The sequence below is a fragment of the Amblyomma mixtum genome, chromosome 2, assembly GCF_055824585.1.
Source record: "Amblyomma mixtum isolate Tamu chromosome 2, ASM5582458v1, whole genome shotgun sequence".
NCBI classification, from domain to species: Eukaryota; Metazoa; Arthropoda; class Arachnida; order Ixodida; family Ixodidae; genus Amblyomma; species Amblyomma mixtum.
Genome location: NC_143013.1, coordinates 90,170,073 through 90,190,972, shown reverse-complemented (window position 1 = coordinate 90,190,972; position 20,900 = coordinate 90,170,073). Strand labels below are relative to the sequence as shown.

Sequence of the window (20,900 nt, the reverse complement as noted above, 5' to 3'; positions counted from 1 at the left end):
GGTTACGTGCTCCAAAATGTGTAACCTTTGTGCGCCACAATGGCTGGCCTAAAAATGGCAAAAATGTCGTTGCAACTTGCTGAAGGTGATGAAATACAGAGCTCTGCTGGATTTCACTTTGAACAGAACAAAAATTGGCCAAAGAAGAGAATGGTTTAGAAAAGGAGAAAAATGACAATCACCAGCATATGATAGGCAAATTTTTCATTGACTCCAACATCTTCAAGACTACAGGAAACACAAAACAACAAAACTTCCCAAATATTGTCTACATTTAAAAAAAAACTAAGGAATGTAACAGATGCAGGTATGTTCAAGGAACCAATTTTGCAAACTTTTTGCAAACAAATATATCACAATAAATGGGCATGCAAGGCACTGAAATATGGGCCCATATTACAGCATTACTGTTGGCATGCCAAACAGAAACACGTTGAACAAGCAACTCAATTAAGCATGCTCAGATGAAGTCTCGCTTCGAGTAGAGCTTGGCTACAGCATATCACTCGTATTGTAATGGAAATTAAAAAATAGGCATTGTAATTCTAATACCAAAAAGAACAAAATAAAAACTCTATTATTCAAGACCAAGTGCCAAGTCAACTTGTCATTGTGTAAGGGATACAACAGACACAAAATATAAACGGCAAAAATATCAGAGAAGGCAATATTTTGTTCACATATCTTAATTATCACACTTCTAATCACACAATCAGACTTCTAATTATCACAAGATTAAAATGACTATACAATTAGAGATCAAGAAAGGTGGTCCAAGCAGTGCAGATAACACGAGTTCTTTTAAAACATGCGGCCGCATACAAACGTAAACAACAATCAATCGATCTAAACATCTTGGCTAAACAGCAACCACATATATACATGTACCTAACAGCTTTCAGAGGTACGTAACATCAGCAAATTCAGCACAACTTGCCTAGATTATATAAACAAAATCCCTTTGTGACTCCTCCAGTCACTTCATTAACAAAGATGCACAATGACGTGACCAATAACTTGTAACATTAACAGTGCTATAAACCTGACAACACTCGCATAAGTACATCAACTTGTATACTGCAGTTAAAAAAAAACTTGCTCAATTTAGCTGTAGAAAATATACTTAAACATATCAGAAAGTGAACAGTTGAAACACATATCTTTCCAGAAAATTAGAACAAATTATTCTTTTTTAAGAGCATGAACAAGCTCTTAAGTCGGTTCGTCAGTAGTCCACGTGGCACTGAAGTGTCTGGCAGGGCAATCTTCTACAGCAGGATGAGTTTGGCGGAAAATGCCGGTGGATAGTTGAGGTTTTTTATGTAATATGTCACAGGCAGAAGATGAGGGCACGCTCTAGGTTGCCGTTCCTGATGGAGATCACTTCATTACTACTTCCAGCGTAAACATTCAGCACAGGTATATATATGAGGTGCAGTCACTTGCAACTCTTCAGGCAGTGGGATCTGTGGAATGTTAAATTAGAGCCAGTGAGCAACCATTCATACTTAAAACATGGCTGATATTCTCACCAGAGTGAAACATGGTATACAAAGAACATCGCAGTGCCTAACTGATCGCAGCGCCGCTGCTGCGATTGCTGCGCTGTTGCTTCCGCAATTCTACACGGGATGGCCATTGGTCAAACCACAGCCAACTCGCCCAAATCGCATCCTTAATTAAAAAAGTACCGCCGTGCGTTTTAAGCGTGCTATCTTGTACGTATGCAAAAAAAAAAAAAAACGAGCGCACACGCATGCAAACGATCAAGAATTAGCGCTGGATTGCCCCCGTATTATCGCACCTAATGACCCCAAATGACATACGGCAACAATAGTCTAAAACCAATACTCTGGATAACCAAACTTATAGGCACGAAACCCCGCGCAATAGGTGAATGAGGCACTCAAACTACTGAACCAGGTCTCGCTTCGAAGTGGACTCAACGAGGCTCAGAAATGAAGCTGCTTTGGCAAACAAAGAAAATACGCACTTTGACAAGCATGAAATAAATGACTTCGCAGGTCCTTACTGTGCATATCTTAAAAAAAAGGACACTCACCCAGGTCCGTTATTCTTCCATGAACCCCTGGAACGTGATTGCAGTAGTCGCAACGAATAGCGCTGGGCGCGGAGCTGTCTGTCGAGCACACAACGACGTAGCGTCTACAGTCACATTGAGGTTCGTTGCAGCTGCCGCGCAGCGTACCCCACAGGTCCGTGCTGCTTAGCGACATTACTCCAAACAAACCACTGCAGAAACGCCATCAAAAGACGGCGTGGTTCACGAACGGTTCCAACTCTCGGTTCCAAGAACAAAGCAGCCTCCGCAACGCTGCAACGTCCGAGCCTTCCCGCCGTCCAGACTTGCCGGCGTGCCTGCCGGCGTTCAACGATGCCAAGCGTTTTGAAACAGAAGCGCTGCTTTTCATTGGGTGAAGCGCCGGCCGTCTGCGCATGCGCGTCTCACGCATACTGGAGCGGCCGTCATGCCATGTTTTGAGCAGTTCTTTGCCAATTACTCGTTTCTTATAGGCGCCGCCGTTCGTACTGTGGGAGCATTACGTTTTGATTTGTGATATATATTTGCCACCTGAAATGATACAATGGAGGCGTATGTAGAGAGCCACATGAAGAGAAGTCGAATCGCGCACTCGGCGGCCTGCAAATGCGGTTACGTCCGCTGTCGCCTTCCCAGGTGCTGCCCTTCCATATCTCTGCTTTTTTACTATTAATTGCGACTGTTGTTATCGCGTATCGGTTCGAGAAAGATGAGAAATAAGCTCTATGAGAGTCATCGAGAAATTACATGTAATTTGAAATATTTGTTTATTAACGTTTATTCGCGCAATAAAATCGGTAGAGACCATGCTTAGAGAAGTAGCACGTTGGGTTTCTTTGCAAAGCTCATCGATAGGAATCGAACATTCAAGATGTGTTCTCATATATATTCAGCCACAAAATACTGCATTTGCATTGCATTCGCAGCCTTCTTTGGTAAATGTGAAGACAGATATCTGATAAGACGCGATTCAATGTGGCTGCGACCCGAAACAGCAGTATCGGGCTCATGCGATAGCTTACGTTGATGTCTCCGGCATATTAAAGCATCTCCCTTGCGGTCGAAACCGCAGCCCCATTGCATCCGAACAGCACATTCCCGCACATAAAGCAGCATACGTCCTCTATATGTGTATATCTCCTGGCTTGACGACGCATATAGGTTACCGTGCTGACCAAAAGTTAACTGCGCAAAGGTTACTTGGCAATTTTTTCATCGTAACCTTTGAAACGGTTGACTTCTGGCCGTTGTAACCTTTGGGCTCCACAAAAATAAAGAAAACGTAATGAAAACATCAAAAAACATCAATTGTAACCTTTGTGACAAAAGTTACTCACGTCCAAAAGTTACTTTGTAGGTTACTGTGTTTAGAGTGTATAGCTTTAGGCATGCATGGTTGTTTTCTTTGGTCCGTTCGTGGATATGTCATCTTCGCATTCACTAGTACTGAGTATGAAGCCTTGGCAAGGATTTCAGATGGTATTAAACCCAATACCTCTGCCCCCCTTCCCCGCACTGAGCAGTGTGTGTCATTTGTGCCCTCCATGAAGAAGGCGCGTCTGATTTTTGCCGAATTAAAATGCCCTTGTTTGGTGGTAGGCTGTAAATGAAATATTTCATAGATGGTTACTTAAGTGGAGTAAGAGGGGCACCGCTGTCTATAACCTTGCGATAAATATAAATAACTGCATATTTTCGCCTATTGGAAGCATTAAAGCATGAATCAATTAATAAAAGAAACTCTTTAAAGGTTGGTGATTTTCGAAGTATGTTACTGCTGATCATTACATATGCCAAGAGTCTTCGCACAGGTAGAGGTTTTTGCACAGCTATGATTTCGTTTTGTAGCACTGTGCGTACTACATTTTTTATACATGAGCCGGCGAAAGCAGGCTGATCGATATGCTTTTATGAACACCAAAATGCCTGAGGCACAACGCTCATAATCTTCAATTCGTTGCAGTGCGATTATTTTTAGCTTTGAGCATTTCAAATTTCCTAGAATTTCCAACTTTTGTTTTGCTTATCGTAGGAGTGACCCATACGGCTTCTAGTTGCGAGTATACACTAGCGGTTTAAAAGCTGTTGTCTCTGCATTGCTCAACAAATCCCCAAGTATTAAAGGTAATATTACATTTACCGTCTAACCAGACGTTAGCGGTCGATAACAGCACAGTGGTCTCTAGCAGCCTGGAGACGAATCAGATAAAGTGTTCTGATCAGCCGAGAACAACTGTGTAGAACGCATATGAGGAAAAAAACGGTTTTTGAAATGATTCACAGTGGCGTCTTTTACAAAAGAAGGAAACAAAATGTCGAAACAGTTGTTACTCTGAGCCTCGTTTGCACTCCAGTAAAGGTTGATTCTTTAAATGGTACTGTTTTTGTTAGCTACGTATGCATTACTTCACAATATGACTACCTGCCAACAATTTCATATGCGAACTTGGTGCACTACATTTAAATGAAGAAAGCCGTTTTAGTTTTTGCCTACAATACTGCGCTCTTTCATGTTGAATCTCGAAACAATCTTATGCTTGTTATTATTTTTTTTATTAATCGTTTAGCGGCCTAAACACAGTTTTCGAGTTCGAGGCTTTCAATTTACCGAGCTTCGTAACGGTGGCACTTTTCCGTTGCTCGTGTATCTACACACACATAGTACAGGTCAGTGGAGAAATCACAATTATTCCTATTACTGTGAAGGTAACGAAGAAGCTTCTGCCTTTTGTAACAAAAAGATCAATTCGGAAATGCCCACGAACCTGTACTTTTCGTTAGTATCTCCGAGGTAAGCAGCAGGTTAAGTGAATGTCAATGGAAGAAATAACAGCGGCGGCAGTGTAGGTTACTGGAGGAGTATCTTAGCCGCCGCGGTGGCTCAGTGGTTATGATCCTCGGCTGCTTACCCCAAAGACACGGGTTCGATGCCGGCCGCGGCGGTCGAATTTCGATGGAGGCGAAATTCTGGAGGCCCGTGTACTGTGTGATGTCAGTGCACGTTAAAAAACCCCAGGTTCTTTAACGTTAAAGAACCCCAGGTTCTACCACCAGGTGGTCGAAATTTCCGGAGCCCTTCACTACGCCGTCTCTCATAGCCGCTTTGGGACGTTAAACCCCCAAAACCAAACCAAGCCAAACCAAACCAGAGGAGTATCTTATTTCTTGTTTCCTCTTCGTGACGTACTCTCAAGCACATTTGGTCGCCTGTATAGGGTTTCAGAACCTGCACAGTACAACAACCTTCGGGATGAAAGTTACTATATGCGCGCTGCCGCTGCCTAGGCTTAACAAGGCGCTGCGATCCAAGACTCCAACGAGGATTTGCGATGTGAAGACGTCTTTCCCCTCCTCCGGCAAGCCGCGTTGCCATGGTTCCCGTGTGCTTTCGCTGAGGGCCGAGTCAGCGCTGCAGAGTCTCGAACGTCGCTCGCGGGTGAACGGTGAGATTTCGCGCTAAGTCCAGGTCAAACAGACCGCGCTCGCTTCCCGTCGTCAATCCCGCGCGCCTTGAGTGGGACGCGAGCCAAGAGCGTGCCCTGACATCACTCCCGCGGGCTTATGCGCTCGTCGAAAGGGCGGGATTCCGCGATCTTTCAAGTGGCGCGCATAGAAACGTGCCTGCGTAGTCGGGGATCTGTTGCGAGCGACGGCTAACGCATGTTGACACGTCGTGCACGTAGTGAGTTTCGTCTTACGCAATAGAGGCCCAGCAGATGTGCTCTCCCTTCCAACGAGACTGGAAACTAAGCCAGCACAAGCGGCAGAACTACCAAGGCTGCTTTCATAGTAAATCAGCTTTCGGCACCCAATGTTCAGTCAGTTCGATGCATCTAAGGCTTCATCATCTTCAGCTTAGCACAGACAGAGCTTCAGTTTCTGGTTCTTGCATAATGGCTAGGGGTATGAAAATATTCGTTATTTTGAAATAACGAATCAAATATCCTCCGATTCAATTTGCTGAACGAATGAAATATTGCATCAGCAAAGCTTTAAAAGGGACTAATTGGTAGAACGTCTTATCATGTGGGTGCGCTGACTATATTACAGAAGGGACGACGCGACTACAATGGTACCTCTATGTGCTTGTCGTCTCGTGTAGTCCTTTCTGTAATATAGTTACGCCATCCCTATGCTAAAAATACTCCAGGCTCAAAATTATTCCAAACGATCTAATATGTTCTCGATGGTTTGTGCTTTTACGGCGGTTAGCGTCACAAAGTTACTCAGGCTATGAGGGACGTCGTAGTGGAGGGCTAGGGATAATTTCGCCCACCTGTTGTTATCTAACGCGCACTGACATCACGCTGCACAAGGTCCTTTAGCATTTCGCCTCCATATAAATGCGACTGCCGCCGCCGGGATCGAACCTGCCTATTTCGAGTCAGCAGCCCAACACCATAACCACTGAGCCACAGCGGCGTGTCCAGTTATTATATTTATTCTCCAAGGTCCTCCGAGGTCCATATTATTCTCCACGTTTGCGTGGCGCCGCCGTCAAGGCTTCGAGCTGCCCGGTCACTGTTCCGTGGTTCCTGTCGGAATATGCCCGGCGTGCGGGTGGGGACTCTCCCGTACATTTCGGTATTTAGGAGGCGGCTCGTGACATCTATCTTTCTCTTGAATCTTGAATAAACAGCGCGAACAAAGACGAGCACAAAAGACAAGAAAACGGACGACACAGTATACCCCCGTCTTCTTGCAGCAGATCTACAGTCAGTTGATCGCTGGCGCCATACGAACGAAGCAAATATTCGCGCCAAAAATTTATTCCGAGATAAAAATAGGCGACAGCATCCAGCTATCATGAACCCTGGGTATCTTCAGGTGACGGGGACACCGGCAAAGAGCACAGAGGCTCCTTGGAGCCTCTGTGCGCGCCAGATGGAGGCCAGTCGGGCACGCGCTGGACTTAGGGGCCCACCTGCGAAGGATTTTTTATTTGAATAAAGATGATACCCATACTATCCCGTTAAAGCGGGAGCCACTCCCTTTCCGATGAATCTACTTTCGTTTGCTGTGGGTACCTCATGCTGACAAAGCACATACTTTCACTAAACTTTCTGCCATATTTCGTACGCCAGATAGTATAGGGTTGGTTTAAGTCTTGCATGCCAATTTCACCCACTTCCAAAACCATAATCACTCCACTCTAGTCGTTATGGAACTCTGATGTCAAAAGAAGCAGGAAATTTAGTAGAAAAAAATACTGTGTGAAGAAAACAAAGTATAATTGCCGCACACCGCTTCAGCATGGCATGAAGTCAGGGATGATGAAGCGAGTGGGGGCTGACAGAGAAATAGGCGCCGTAAAGGAAAGGGCTACGAATTATTTTCGACCTGCTGGAATCCTATAGCTTCAACATCGCACACTACACGGGGCCTTTTCCATTTCACCTGCATCGAAGCCGGGCCTCCGCGGCCGTATTCCGACCCCACGATTTCATGTTTAGCGACTTCATCCGCAATCATATCTGGCGAGAAGCTTACTTTCATTCCTATTGGAGGTAGTAGCGTTTTCGAATTGCACAATGGTTCTCCCAACTCCAACCATAACGCTGAGAAGGAGGCCACCGGTCGGCTCACCGCTGGCGCGCCACCCTTCTCTTCAGCAGTGCAACACGAGCGTGGGCCCAGGAAGCCCAAGCTCAAGGAGGCCGGGGGCCCCGGCGACCAGGGCACGCACGGGCCCAAGGCGCCGCACCCGACAGCCGGTGGACTCCTCCTGTCCGGACTGTCCTTCCCGCCACCGGGAAAGCCGCCGCCCCAGCCACCCATGTCAGGACACTTCGATCCCTCGGCGGCTGCCATGGCGGCTGCACTGTCCTCTTCGCCGAACGACGGCGGGCCGCCTTCTTCGCCGCTCTTCCCCAAGGACGGACTCATCGGCTCCGCGGGACTCCTGCAGATGCTACTGAACGCGGAACGCTCCCAGGAGATAATATGGAACAGCGTGAGGTGAGCGCCAGTGCCTTTTGTTTGCCTCTTCCCTATGAAGCAATCTTGTAATGCTTCCTGACGTATGTTCCTTGGACAGAACTATACAGTGTCATATGGGTGTCTTTCATAACTGGGGGCTCGTGGCTTATTTATTTATTTATTTATTTATTTATTTATTTATTTATTCAAGTTACTCAGCAGGCTCATTTTACATAAGAGCATTATGTGAGTGGGGCAGCATACGCATAAATTCAGAAAGCGTTAGAACAAAACAACGATTGAAGAGAAACATTATACAATAGTTAGCAAGAGATATTCAACAGGACACAAGTAAATTAAAAAAGGCGTTATACAAGTTTCAAAATGCTCAAAAGTGGAAATGGAACATGATTTTTCACTGAAGATGCAAAACTTTTTTTGCATTTAGTTTGCAGCGACCTTTTTTGAAAGCATTGTTACGACGCAGTTAGTGATACGTGTCTATCCTCTTATATTGTCTACGGTCCTTCTAACACAATAAAAGGAAGACAAGAAATCAAACCGGTGGCAAAATAGCCTATCGCTGCCTCTTCCCGGAGTGAGCTGCTGTCAGTGTATACCTGTTTCTCTCTCAATAAAATGTGACCGCGTTTTAGCAGTATGACTGATGATGATGATGAAAACTTTATTTGAACAAGGGAGTTTTGGACACGTCGGTCCTTGGGCCCCCGCACGGCCCCACTGCACTCAAACGTTCATGTCCTGGAGGCTCATGACGCTGGCAGCCCGGCATGTGGCGATGGTTTGCTTGACTAACGTCTTGAAATTGGAGGTCAAATTCGCCGGGAAAAAGCACGGTTCGTTATTTCTAATTCTTATGACTTCGACAACAGCGATGCCTCTGAGTAAGATACCAACGACATCAGTCGCGGGTATAGTTGCAACCAGCGTACTGCGCTGGCTACTCAGCCCCTTCTCGCAAGGTAACTCCTGCAAAATTTTACTGAGAGCTCTGTCCTGGCTTTGTACAGCGTGCTGCGGAACATGGATTATGAGATACAGCGCAGGGTTGCCCGACGTGTGCTGCCATGGTTATGAACTTCGAACGCGTTATAATTATAGTTGTCTAGTCTTGTATTCAACACAATGCCTGCTGATATGGCAGTAAAGGTCGTACAAGATATTTTAGTGCGTAAGCAGTGAACCGATGAGTACCAACCGCGTACAAAATCGTCCGCTGTCTGTTCAGCTGCCTGTGGTAGCGCGAGCACTACCTCCAGCGGCATTGCCCACTCATCGTCATCTTCTACGTAGCGAAAATCTGTGCTTCCATACTGATTCGAATGTAGTAAACATTCCTTGTAGTTTCCATTTTGGTGCCAGCCACTGGCTCATTTATTGCGCGCGCAGCAGTAGCCACTAGTCACCCTCTGGATACGCCACCACGATGGTGGTCATGGCGCTCGGCTGCTGACCCAAAAGACGCTTGTTCAATCCTGGCCGCGGTGGTCGAATTTCGAAGGAGGCGAAATTCAAGAGGCCCACGTACTGTTCGATATCAGTGAAAATTGAAGAACCGCAGGTGGTCGAAATTATCCGGAGCCTTTCACTATTTCATCCCTCATAGCCTGAGTCGCTTTGGGACGTTAAACCCCCATAAACTATAACCCTCAGGGTACACTAAAACAAAACGCTTCTCTTGTCATTAAGCATTCAGTATTGCCTCAAGGCCCAAAAAATATGTAGTAGTATGCGAGTGGGTAAATATCAACCGAGTGAACATAGTTCTCATGAACAGGGTGCGAAGGTGACGGATTGCTGCCGACAACCTGCGCAACGCCGCGCCCTAAATAGCTGGCCATGAAGTTATCCTCACGTGATGTGTGACTCCTGCTTTGTTTCCACCATTGTCTGTTTTTCTACGGCAGGACTGCCACGCATTAATTTCGGCGGCTCTACAAAACTCAAAACACCTGCGTCAGCGCACGCTGGCGTGGTGTGACGCCTTGCCACGCACTTCCGGTGAACGCGTATGCAAACAGCTACCACGGGTAAAACACTCTGAAGCACAATGTCGAACCTGCGCAGGATGGGACAGGGCAGTGGTGGCGGCGGAGGGAACAACGCTTTCGGCCCACCGTCCGGCCTGTCGGCCAAACTCGGCGCCGAGGGCGGTCTGTCGGCCTTCTCGCTGCTGTCGTCCAGCCCGCACCCGTTCGGGTCGCTGGAGGAGGCCACTCTGCGGCAGCGGCTGCAGGCGTCCGGGAGTGCGCAGTCGTGTCTCTGGGGCAGCACCGGCGGAGGCTCCGTGCAGGAGGTCACGGCCAGGCTGCTCTTCATGGTCATCCGCTGGGTGAAGTGCTTGCCCACCTTCCAGACTCTGTCCAAGGGCGATCAGGTTTGTACGCTTCTGGGCTGATTCCCGCTGTATCCTGGCGTCAGGTTTCGTCGTTCATATTCTAACCAAGCATATAATGTTGTTGTTGTTGTTGTAGCCTACGACAGAATGGCACATACCCACTCTGGGGGATCGGCCAAGAATCGGGTGGTAAAGGTTGGTATTCACCTGTACGTAGTAAAGGCAAAAGGAAAGCACACGGGAGAGGAACACCGGGGGAGTCTACCACAAGAATGCGAAAGCTTTTATGCCTCATCGTTGTCGACAGAAGGTTGTCAGCAGAAGCTTGTCAGAAGAGGTGTCACGCATTTGGCGGGCGTCCACCTAGATATGCGAGAAATTACTGCGTAATTTTCTTTCCTCAAATACGATTTTCATTATCTTCATTACGGCCCCTCTTTCTTCTTTCTCTCCCACTTTCTCCCTTCCTGTACGGCGCGGTTCAGGTGTCAACCGTTGTTGTTGCGACTGAGGGAAGGATGAAAAGGAAACTGCACGGTCTGCCGACTGGCTCAAGCCAAGCCACCACCCCTGCCACGTGCAGCTAGAAGAGAGTTGAAAGATAAGAGGAAAGAGAGAGAGAGAGAGAAAAGACGCGCGTCGCAACAACCGCGTCCGCCGAAATGGATGATGGCTGAAAAAGCAGATAAGCGGCCGTAGCCTCTCCAGGTGTCCACCGCCGAGATGACAGAGAATTACTGTGCCATTTCCCTTCCTCAAAAAGCGTTGCGTTCAAAGGGCAAGGCACCGCGCCGAACGGGTGGTGGCGTTCCGTGGGCTCCCCGGCAGCGCTACAACACGCTGTCGCGTTCCACTCCTAAAGGCGAAGCTTAAGCGTTATTAATTAGTAGTTAATCAGTATTTCGTAATTAATAATTAATTAGCCTTAATGAAGAATTCGTCATTACTTGGTGATGAGTCATTACATACAAGTGACGTCATCCAGTCGTGACGTCACCAGTGCCACAGAGGCAGTCAGAAAGGTGCGGAAAACGCTTTCACCTCTACGCACTTTAGACAGTCAAAGTGCTCCCTGAATTTTTTCGTGGATGAACATGTGAGCTGTGACGCAAACAAAGCGCGGGCGTGATATCAGAGCGCTGAAAGCAAGATATCGGCACTAGCTTTGGGGGATGGCTTCAGAAACGAAACCGGTTGAAGCAATAACGCACATATTCAATTTTTCTTCTTAAAAGTTTCCAGCCAAAACTATTACATTTGGTGCTCTTTTCTGCTACGAAGAAGCCACGCTGAAGATCAATAGGGAGAAATGGAATTGGTCCAGATGAGTAAACGTCATATGTTTCAAATGGGGATGCAGGGAATAAACAGAGGATTACACCTTGCCCCGAGTAATATCACGACAAAGAACAAGACCACACGAGATGCGGTTTCCTCGTCAGAATCAAAATCAGATATTAAAATATATTAGTTTCACCTGCGGTGCATCAGGTGATGCAATATGAGCAAAAATTTCTTGCGTGCGTGGGCGCGCCTAACAGAATGTCACCAATAAACATTGGTTCTTACGGAAGAAGCAGAGTCGGCACGGAAGCAAAAGAATAGTTCGAGACGATCGCTCGCTGCCTAGGAGTATTATGATGACAAGTACAGTGACAATGGCGAGGACAAAGCGAGTAGAAGCGGATAAATTTATGTCCTTCTGTGAGCTCGAAAATATTTATGTATACACAATAGCAACCTTAAACTTTCACTCACCCGAGCAGCTCGTGGATGACTTATCAATGCTGAACTTCTTCAACACATGTGGGACATGTAAGGAATATGGCCGGTTATTGTTCATACGATATATCTTCCACTGTGCTGACGCCACCTATAGAGCACGGGTGAAGTCTAATTTACCAGGTGCTTAAACGAGCACTTTCTAAAAGTCCTAAACTAGGACGGTCGAATTACTCCGAAATTAGGACGGCGCTATAACAACTCAGGTGTGGTTGCTAGAGCACCGGACACGAAATTCTTCATGGGTTCGGATCCAACCTGCGGCATGTGCGTGGCTGTTTTTCTTCTACTTTTAACGATCTTCCATTGATAAAAACTGCACAATTAAAAAAAGAAATCCCCTATGCTCCTTTGGTTCGGTGACTGTTAGCTTCGGTCATTTATGTCATAACGAGTTCTTCTTTCCATTCCCTGGTCCATTTATGCAGTTTTTTGTTCTTCTAGTGTGGTTAAAATGTTCGCTTACTTGCTACGAAACAGCTCGTGACAGTTTGGAGCGATGGTTCATGGTAACAAAAGAGCAGGCAGTTCGTATTTGGTGCCGACGTAATTTCCACACGTCACCAGCGGATGCTGCGCTTGCAGTGAGCTTCCTGTGCACCTCATGCACTCAGTGCCTCATGTAAAAAAAATAAAAAAAAAGATTTCCTCGCTACACTGTTTTAGAGATTGACTTTTTTCTCTTTTCAATGACTGATATATGACGCCGCCTTGTCTGTGGCTACGAATATGCCAGTTGCACAAACCCCCCAGACTGTTATTTAGGAATTTAAAGAATTAATTTATTTATTTTGTCTCCAAATCAAGCTTGTTTTCAAATAAACTGATGTCCGACGCGGCAGACAGTAAATTCCTGAAAATATTCTCTTTCTGTTTCAAGCGTCCAATTTTTAAAAGTTCTTAAAAGTACTCGCTAAACACCCGGCGTACCTGTCACTGCAAAACTGGCCAATAGTGACGCCATCTTTTCTTGAATTGTCAGATGTTTGCACTTGATGGGGAGGGGAATGAGTGAGCAAATCGGCTCCGATTTCGTGAGCGCATTGACTCGTGGAGCCCTCTATGTGCAGTCACGCGAACTGGCGCGTGCGCCGGGCATTTCTACCACCCTCTGTGCGCAGCTGCACCAACAAGTGCCCCAACGCACAATGCACAATGCGTGCTGCACATTTCCAATATTCGCTGCACAGCATGACTTCTCATTGTTCTGAGGTGCAGCACATTCCACGAAAAGTTATCGATAGCATTAACCATTATGGAAGGTATAATTTGCTTCAGGGGACGTGTTCGCGCAGTCTAAAACATTAGCTGTTTTCTGCAGATTCTTTTTATTTTTTATTTATGTATGTTTTGTGCATAGCGCACAATATGGTTTCTATTACTCCTGATCGCTACCTTTGATATTGATTCTATCGCTAATCTAATCTTAAAAGTCTAATCTTAAAACGTACGCATGCTTCTTGTGCTGGGAAATACGCTACAAGCTGGCAGTGGGGACAAGGCTCAAAAGGTGGCTTGGTTCAATTGCGTCGAGCTGCTATAGCTGCTAACTTCCAGACAATTGCCCTGCATGTGGTTCTTTTCTTGAACAGATTCTATCATTTTGCTCTCAATTCCGCACCAGCCTTTATGCTTTTCGTTTTCTTTCTCTTAATTTGCTGAGGTACCCCAACGGACCACGTGTTTTCCGCTATTCGCATTATCTACCACACCTAAGGGGGATTTGCACGTCACAGAAAAAAAACAGACAAATGGTTATCGTGCCGCCTCTGACAGCGAAAGGCGAAAACTACGAGGCATTCCATCAAAGACCACCAACAACAACACGAGGCAAAGCGCTGTGTATTCTTTGTCCTTTTAGTGCGCTGTCGCGCCGTGCGCTTCATGATGCTTCCGAATCAACCATTTGCCCGCCGGAATGTCTCTGCGCAGGTGACCCTCCTGGAGGAGTCGTGGAAGGACCTGTTCCTCCTCTACATGGCCCAGTGGTCGGTGGCAGCGGACATCGTATCCTCGCTGCCTGGCCTCAAGGGTGCTCCGTCGCCGCCCACCGCGCTGCGGCTGCAGCAGTCGCCCGCGGACGCCCTGGACGGGGGTCCGTCTCCCCAACACGCGGCCGAGCTCCACTACATCCAAGACGTGATGCGCCGGCTGAGGCAGCTGTCGCCGGACGACACCGAATGCAGCTGCCTCAAGGCGGTGGTGCTCTTCAAACCAGGTGACTGCAGTCGTTGCTTCTGTACTCAACGCTGCATGAGATCTGGCTTGGCAGCTTAAAGTTACATTCGCGAATATTTTCGCGCGCACATTGATCGCGGCAACCTGAAAATCTCTCTCATTCCTCTCCCCAGTGCAGGGTAGACAACAGGGACATGCTGATGTTGTTGTTGTTGTTAGCCTTTGAAAGGATGGCACATACCCACACTGGGGGATCGGCCAAGAATCGGGAGGTAAGGGTTGCTATTCACCTGTACATAGTAAAGGCAAAAGAAAAGCATATGAGAGAGCAACATCGGGGGAGTCTACCACAAGGAGGGCAGGGAGTGAAAAAAGGTAGGAGTTTGGACTGGAGAGAGAGATAAAGGGAGAGAAAAAAAAGAGAGATTAATTCGAAATATAATAAAGCATAAAAAAGAAAATACTGTAAGCTCTAGCAGGGTAGTCGATAAGATTCCAGCAAGAAATTTTGAACAGCGTCACAAACAAACCTGTGGCTGAACCCAAGCGTGGTGGTGCCAAATGATAGCAAGCTCATACTAAGACCAAGATGCTGTAAGGGCAACTCCAGCAGTGTTCTTCTCAAAGAGGTGACACGACGACAATGGAGCCAAAAATTATCGATCGATTCAGGCTCACGGCAAAATGCACAGAGGGGAGATAACGTTAAACCAGACCTGTGCAGATAGAAATTGATACGGCAGCGCAACCTCGTCAGAGATACTTCTAGCTGCCTTCCTTCTCTCTCCCTCTTTATCTCTCTCTTAAACTCCGTAAAGGTCAGGCGTGCAGAACATCAATATTATTAAAACATAAAGACCTAAGCTGTCACCTGCGACAGGCATTACATCTGTACCGTGGATAAATAGGACGGGACAACGACCCCGGACATGAGGTCTTCATGGAACCAGCTGCCAGTCTTCAGATTTTGATGATGATGACTTTGACACATAATGGCCAGTAAGGCTGGACTTGTGCCTCAGTTACTCCACTTTTTAGAACGTCCGCTGCTGTCTCCATTTTCAGCCTCCTAGGCAACACAGCAATGTCTTAGTGTGATTCCAGTCATCGGAAACATGTGGGCAGACAATCTTAGCGCATAGCCATGCCGATGAAGTCACAGTGTCTGCCTGCCTATGCAGCAACTGCCACATTTGCCTACGTTTTTGTGCAGTGTCCCGAATGTGCCTCCGCCACGTACAGTGACTAAGGCTACATGATCAGCAGAAGCACGTAAGCTCTGCGCACATAAGCTCAGTGTTAAAGAGCTAGAGTTTTGCGTTGTACGCCTCGCATGTGTAACCCTGGACTTTGCAACCAGTTAGCATAGCGACAGCCAGGAAGCGTCCCGGCTGCTTACAACAGTTCTCATATTAACAAAAAGGTGCAAACCATTCAGGATATACTCTCCGTTGGATAATGTAGATAAGTTATCTGTTCTTTGTAGCTTGGCAGAAAAGCGTTGAGTATACTGCCGCCGCAACCAGACGATTTGTCATCTTGTCAAGCGAGACCTTTCAATATACCGTTGCATGCTAGAGCTGAGCAAGTTCCACGAATGATGTTAAAAGGAGTCTTTATTGTGAGGAAATGTTTACTCGCACTTTGTTCTGTTAATTGGCTCAACGTGCGCCATATTGAGAAGATTTCAAACCTCCCTAGCAGACAAGTTTCTTTGACTGCTGCTGCTGCACAGTCGCGAGTCGCGAAAGTTCGCTTCCATAGGCGGCGGTTCCCAGTTGCCATTCAGCGGAACTTAACAGAGGGTAGCGCCCTCTATGAACAGGGCCTTAAGCTATCGGCGACGCTCTGCAACTTTTTTCTCTCTGCTTATAGGATCCAGCAGCACTGAACTGGACACCACTAGTAGCGCTTAAACTCAGCTGTCATCCCAGTTTTGTCCCACTCATGCAGCCGGGTTTCAATATACATGCAACCGCCGGCACATTTTGCATGGTATTATCAAGAAGGTTAGGCAGCTTTGACAGACGCGGGGCAACGGTTTCGAAACCGATGTGCTTGGTGTATGGGAGCGTTAGAACACCGTTCTTTTGGAATCCCACTATTCGCGATTCTAAGTTCCATTAAATGCAAGTCCAGCATTCTTTGACATCACTTTTAATTGTGAGGAACCTGTGAAATATTGTTACGATGGGAATGTCTGTGGGAATGTATTGCAATCTACTCGAATGTCTGACAATGTGGGAATGTATTGATTTGGATAATGGTCCAATCGTCTGATGCATAGCAAAATGTTACTTTTAAAGTTCGTCCTAGGTTTTCACTGAGTATTTGCGACTTTTATAGAAAACCAATGGAGCGCTTTTTTGAAAATAAATAGCACATAACTCGAAGCGTCCCGAGGGAGCATGTTTGGATATACAGATTGTTATTTCGCCATACTGTTACGTGCGAAAAATGGCATTCATAAACAACTTCCTGTTCAATAGTGTTCTCCTCCTGAGTTCCTCGGTACGGTTCTCTCTCAGAATAGATGACCTCTAATTGTTATAAAATATAGAGGCGAAATTCTAGAGGCCCGTGTACTGTGCGGTGTCAGTGCACGAAATTTCCGGAGCCCTTCACTACGGCGTCTCTCATAGCCTCAGTCGATTTGGGACGTTAAATCCCGTAAACCAAACCAAACCTAATTGTTATAAACGCAGGCAGCTTTAACGGTGAGTTCCCCTTTTCCGCCGCGCAGAGACGATCGGACTGTGCGACGTCCACCCGGTGGAGATGCTGCAGGACCAGGCCCAGTGCGTGCTGGGAGACTACATCCGCCACAAGCACCCGCGCCAGCCGACCCGATTCGGCCGCCTTTTGCTGCTGCTGCCTAGCCTCCGAGCCGTCTCGGCCGCCACCGTGGAGCGGCTCTTCTTCCGGGACACCATTGGCAACATCCCCATCGAGCGCATACTCGGAGACATGTACAACATGGAGAAGGTCGACTGAAACCTGACAATTCGAAGAGCTTGACAGGTGCCGCTAGTTGTGGCGCCGACAGGAAGGAGTGCTTCCGACCACGGCGACATTCAAAGGGCAAACATGTCGCATGTCCAACATATCCGTGCCCTGTCGATAAAGGTCTAGAGCTCGCAAGTCATAGGCATTATGACCAGGTGATTGTCGCCAAAAAGAAAACACCATTTGCATGAAGTGCAAACAAGTCAACATGAAGAACCAATCTCTTCCTGGTTTCTCCTCTCCCCGAAGAGGACAGAAAGGACAATGAAAACACATATTATATTAGTGGGGTGAATGACAACGCTAACGAGGACATAAGGGCGGCATCTTCAGTGACAGCAATGAAGACGATATGTTTCCGTGTTTTACTATCTCCGCTTCACGTTTAGTGTTGTGCGCCGCCGTGGCAGCCTGTAATTCTGACGCAGGATGAATGCGAAGAGTTGCTGGCATTTACGGTCGAAAAAAAAGAAACGGATTGCGCGCTCAGACGCGCGGAAGCTGTGGCGCATCACCGGCGCCAAAATAAAGAATGAGTGGTCCGTGTCTGGTCATTACACTTGTTCGCGAACTGTGAGACGTCGAGAAAAAAGCGTCCAAATATAACCGAGCGCCTCTCGAGGCCCCATCTCGCAATCGCTGCTGTTTTAGAGGGTAACGTTCCTTATTGACAAAATAGCAGTCATTTAAACCGTGCTCTATGTTTTCACCCACATTTGTGATGAACATATGTGCACACTAACGTGAACAGATATAGGCGGGAGTGTCCATTAAATGTTACGACTGCACCTTACTGCTGACGAGACGCCACTGCAACTAGAGCTTTCTGCTCGTGACCTATTTAGCATAGCGTTGATCCAACGACTACAAACTAATCCAGTTAAGGAAGACGTACCTGAAGGATAGCACGAAGGCTAAAAGGAGAAATGAAAAATTTACAAGTGAACATCTTATGTAAGAGCAAGTTGTTTAGATGCATAGGTGCCAACGGTCATCAATAAAGCTGCGGAGGTCCCGACGGGAAATTTTAGGTCATTTGATGAGTTGACGCGGTTGGCGAAGATACTTCAGCGAAGGTGTTGGCCCGTTCACGAAGAGCGGCTTTCATATATAATTGTGCGCACGAGGACTTCTAGATTCACTGAATCCCAATACCCCATGGCCTCGCAGGACACCTGCAGGAGTTAGTGTCAGCTCCGTGCGTAGTGCGAAGTGACATCCTAGATTATTCCTTTTCCTGGCACGCCAGAGAATCGGCCAGGTGGCCACCCTTGAAAAACGAATGCTGCCGTGGAACACTTGCCTCCACTGGAGCTGTAGCGTCCCAGTCGGGTGTCGCGGTGAGGTGCGAGGTAACGTTGTAAACACATATTTCCAGATGGCTCGGACTGTCCGTTCCTCAGTTCGTCTATTGGCGACGCTGGGTTGCGATTCCGTCTGCTGCGCAAGGCTATGCGCTGATGCTACTTCACGAGTCAGTTTGCATGGTTTACGTTAGGTCGCACTTTTTTTTCCATGAAACATTTTTCCGAAAGACAGTACTCTTAAACCACGCCTCCTCGCCTCCATCAGCCCACGTGAACCGAGAAATGAAATCAAGACTACCCGCCACTGCTGCTTGTATACAAGACTTGAGTTTTCGGCAGCTGGACTTTGAGAAAAATTCCTCTGCAGAACCTACGGGCCTATTTGGTAGCAAACATCGCACATAAAGCAGCAAATTACTGTCTGCGTTCTTTGAAAAAGACCATGCATTGTCCGTAATTAATGTGAAAGCGCTGTCGGCTGTAAGTACTATCAGCAACGAATGAAACGCGAACAAGAAAACTGAGGTGGTAGGACAAAAGCAGCAATGTATTAGCTCCTCTATTAGAAATACAAGCAGGGTTGAATAGCACTTCTAAAGAACAGTCTTCGTGCCTTCGAAATTAAAGAAGCAGGAGCTAGTATCCAGCTCCCCCTGGCTAAGAGCTGCTTATTTTGCAGTCCATGGTTCAGTTGTCGTGTTCGCGTTTCATTTCTTGCTGATGGTACAGTTTCTAGATAGACCAGTCGAGCAGCTTATCTAAATGCCTGAGCCACATGCCGCACGAAGCAACCGATGACCCGGCTTTGTCGACGTGCGTGTTGCGCAGTTGCTTTGAAGGTTCCTGCGGTGGTTTCGTGGCGTTTTCTACGAAGAGAAGCTATTGTCGTCCTCGTGAACTTCATTGATTGTAAAACATTTTATTCGCCGGGAAGAGCTTGGCAAGAGGTCGCGTTAAGTGGTCGAGAGTACATAGCCCTCGACGATATTGTCAGCCCACTCCACCGCCAAAACTTGCGTTCTGAGGTCAGAGCTAGCCAGCACGGTCTCCCACCGCTCGAGAGAAGGAGCTGTAACTAGATCACCCGGAGGTGGCTCTATTTTGCAGTCCCACAGGATGTGATCGTAGGAAGCACGTTGGCCACAGTGTTTGCAGTTTGGGTTGTAAAGATCTGGATAAATGTGCGCGAGGAGTGATGGGGTGCGTATCGATCTCGTCTGTAGACGACGCCACGTAACCTCTTGTTCTTTAGTAAGTCTTTTGTCTGGAGGGGGGAAAATTCTCCTCTCTAATTTAAAATGATTGGTGAGATCATGATATGTGATCATTGAGTCCTTCGTGAAATTCAGGGAGCCAGACTCATCCACTGCCCGGTCGACGAAACCTCGGGCTTTATTGTGGGCTGCCTCGTTCCCCGGATTCCCCGAATGGGCTGGGACCCATATCAATTCGGAATAATTTGGTGAGAATTTGGTTGCGTTACGGATTCTAAGGGAGGTGTTTGTAATTCGCCCTTTAGCGAAATTATTGATACCCATTTTGGAATCGTTGAGGATGATGCTCCCTTGGGTATGTGCTAGGGCGGGGGCTATAGCCGCCTCTTCTGCCGTTTCAGAGGATTTCGTTTTGATTGTCGCCGAGACGATGTGGTCACCATTCTCGTTCACAACCACAATTGCAAAGGCATTGGTTGAAGGTGAACTTCAAAAGGCAGACGCAAAAATATTTCAAAAGCAGCCGCACAAATCGCCCGTTTACAACGCTGAATCGTTGGTTTCTTCTCCGTCAAGTAGGTGGCGCAGCCTGTTAGATCAGCTTAGGGCAATGGACCAGCGCCGGAGGTGCGGGTCGGCGTCGAGGCACCCTATATCAGTTGCTCGGCTAGCCTGTTTAGAAACTGTGCTGGAAGCCAGCAGCAGTTTATAATTAATTACAGAGGATCCTACCAAGTGCCGATCCTCACATCTCAGCGAACGTAGATCACAATTTTCTGCCTTTTGTATGATGTTTGCGCTGCAACAGGCCAGTAGTTTTCGAACTGTAAATTTTTGTACATCGGGCGCCACATGAGCCGGTCTTTGAATACTTAGCCGTTGCACTAGGCATATCTAGACTGGCGAATTAAAAAAAAATTCGGGGGGCACTTTGGCTCTCTAAAGTGCTGCAAGGCGAAAGCTTTTCCTGGCGCACTGTCTTCTATTTATTTTCTTACTTTTCATATTTTATTTTGTCATTTTTTCATCTTTGTTTCTTTCTATTTTTATTGTTGTTTATTTTTCTTTTATTA

The 20,900-nt window shown here is 47.0% G+C and overlaps 1 protein-coding gene across 10 annotated transcripts in view; it reads left to right on the top strand.

Annotated features, from left to right (window-relative positions):
* Positions 1–17,852, top strand: part of dsf (nuclear receptor dissatisfaction) — a 183,791-nt gene extending 165,939 nt beyond the window's left edge. For 9 of the 10 annotated variants that reach the window (XM_089572169.1, XM_089572173.1, XM_089572178.1 and 6 more), the window contains 4 exons: positions 7,675–8,020; positions 10,070–10,379; positions 14,055–14,340; positions 17,044–17,852. In XM_089572169.1, the coding sequence (XP_089428295.1) occupies positions 7,675–8,020; positions 10,070–10,379; positions 14,055–14,340; positions 17,044–17,294 (1,193 nt within the window). In that variant the 3' untranslated portion in view covers positions 17,295–17,852. The remainder of the gene's footprint in view (positions 1–7,674; positions 8,021–10,069; positions 10,380–14,054; positions 14,341–17,043) is intronic. The other variant, XM_089572170.1, reaches the window with a different exon arrangement.
* The last annotated feature ends 3,048 nt before the right edge of the window (positions 17,853–20,900 follow it).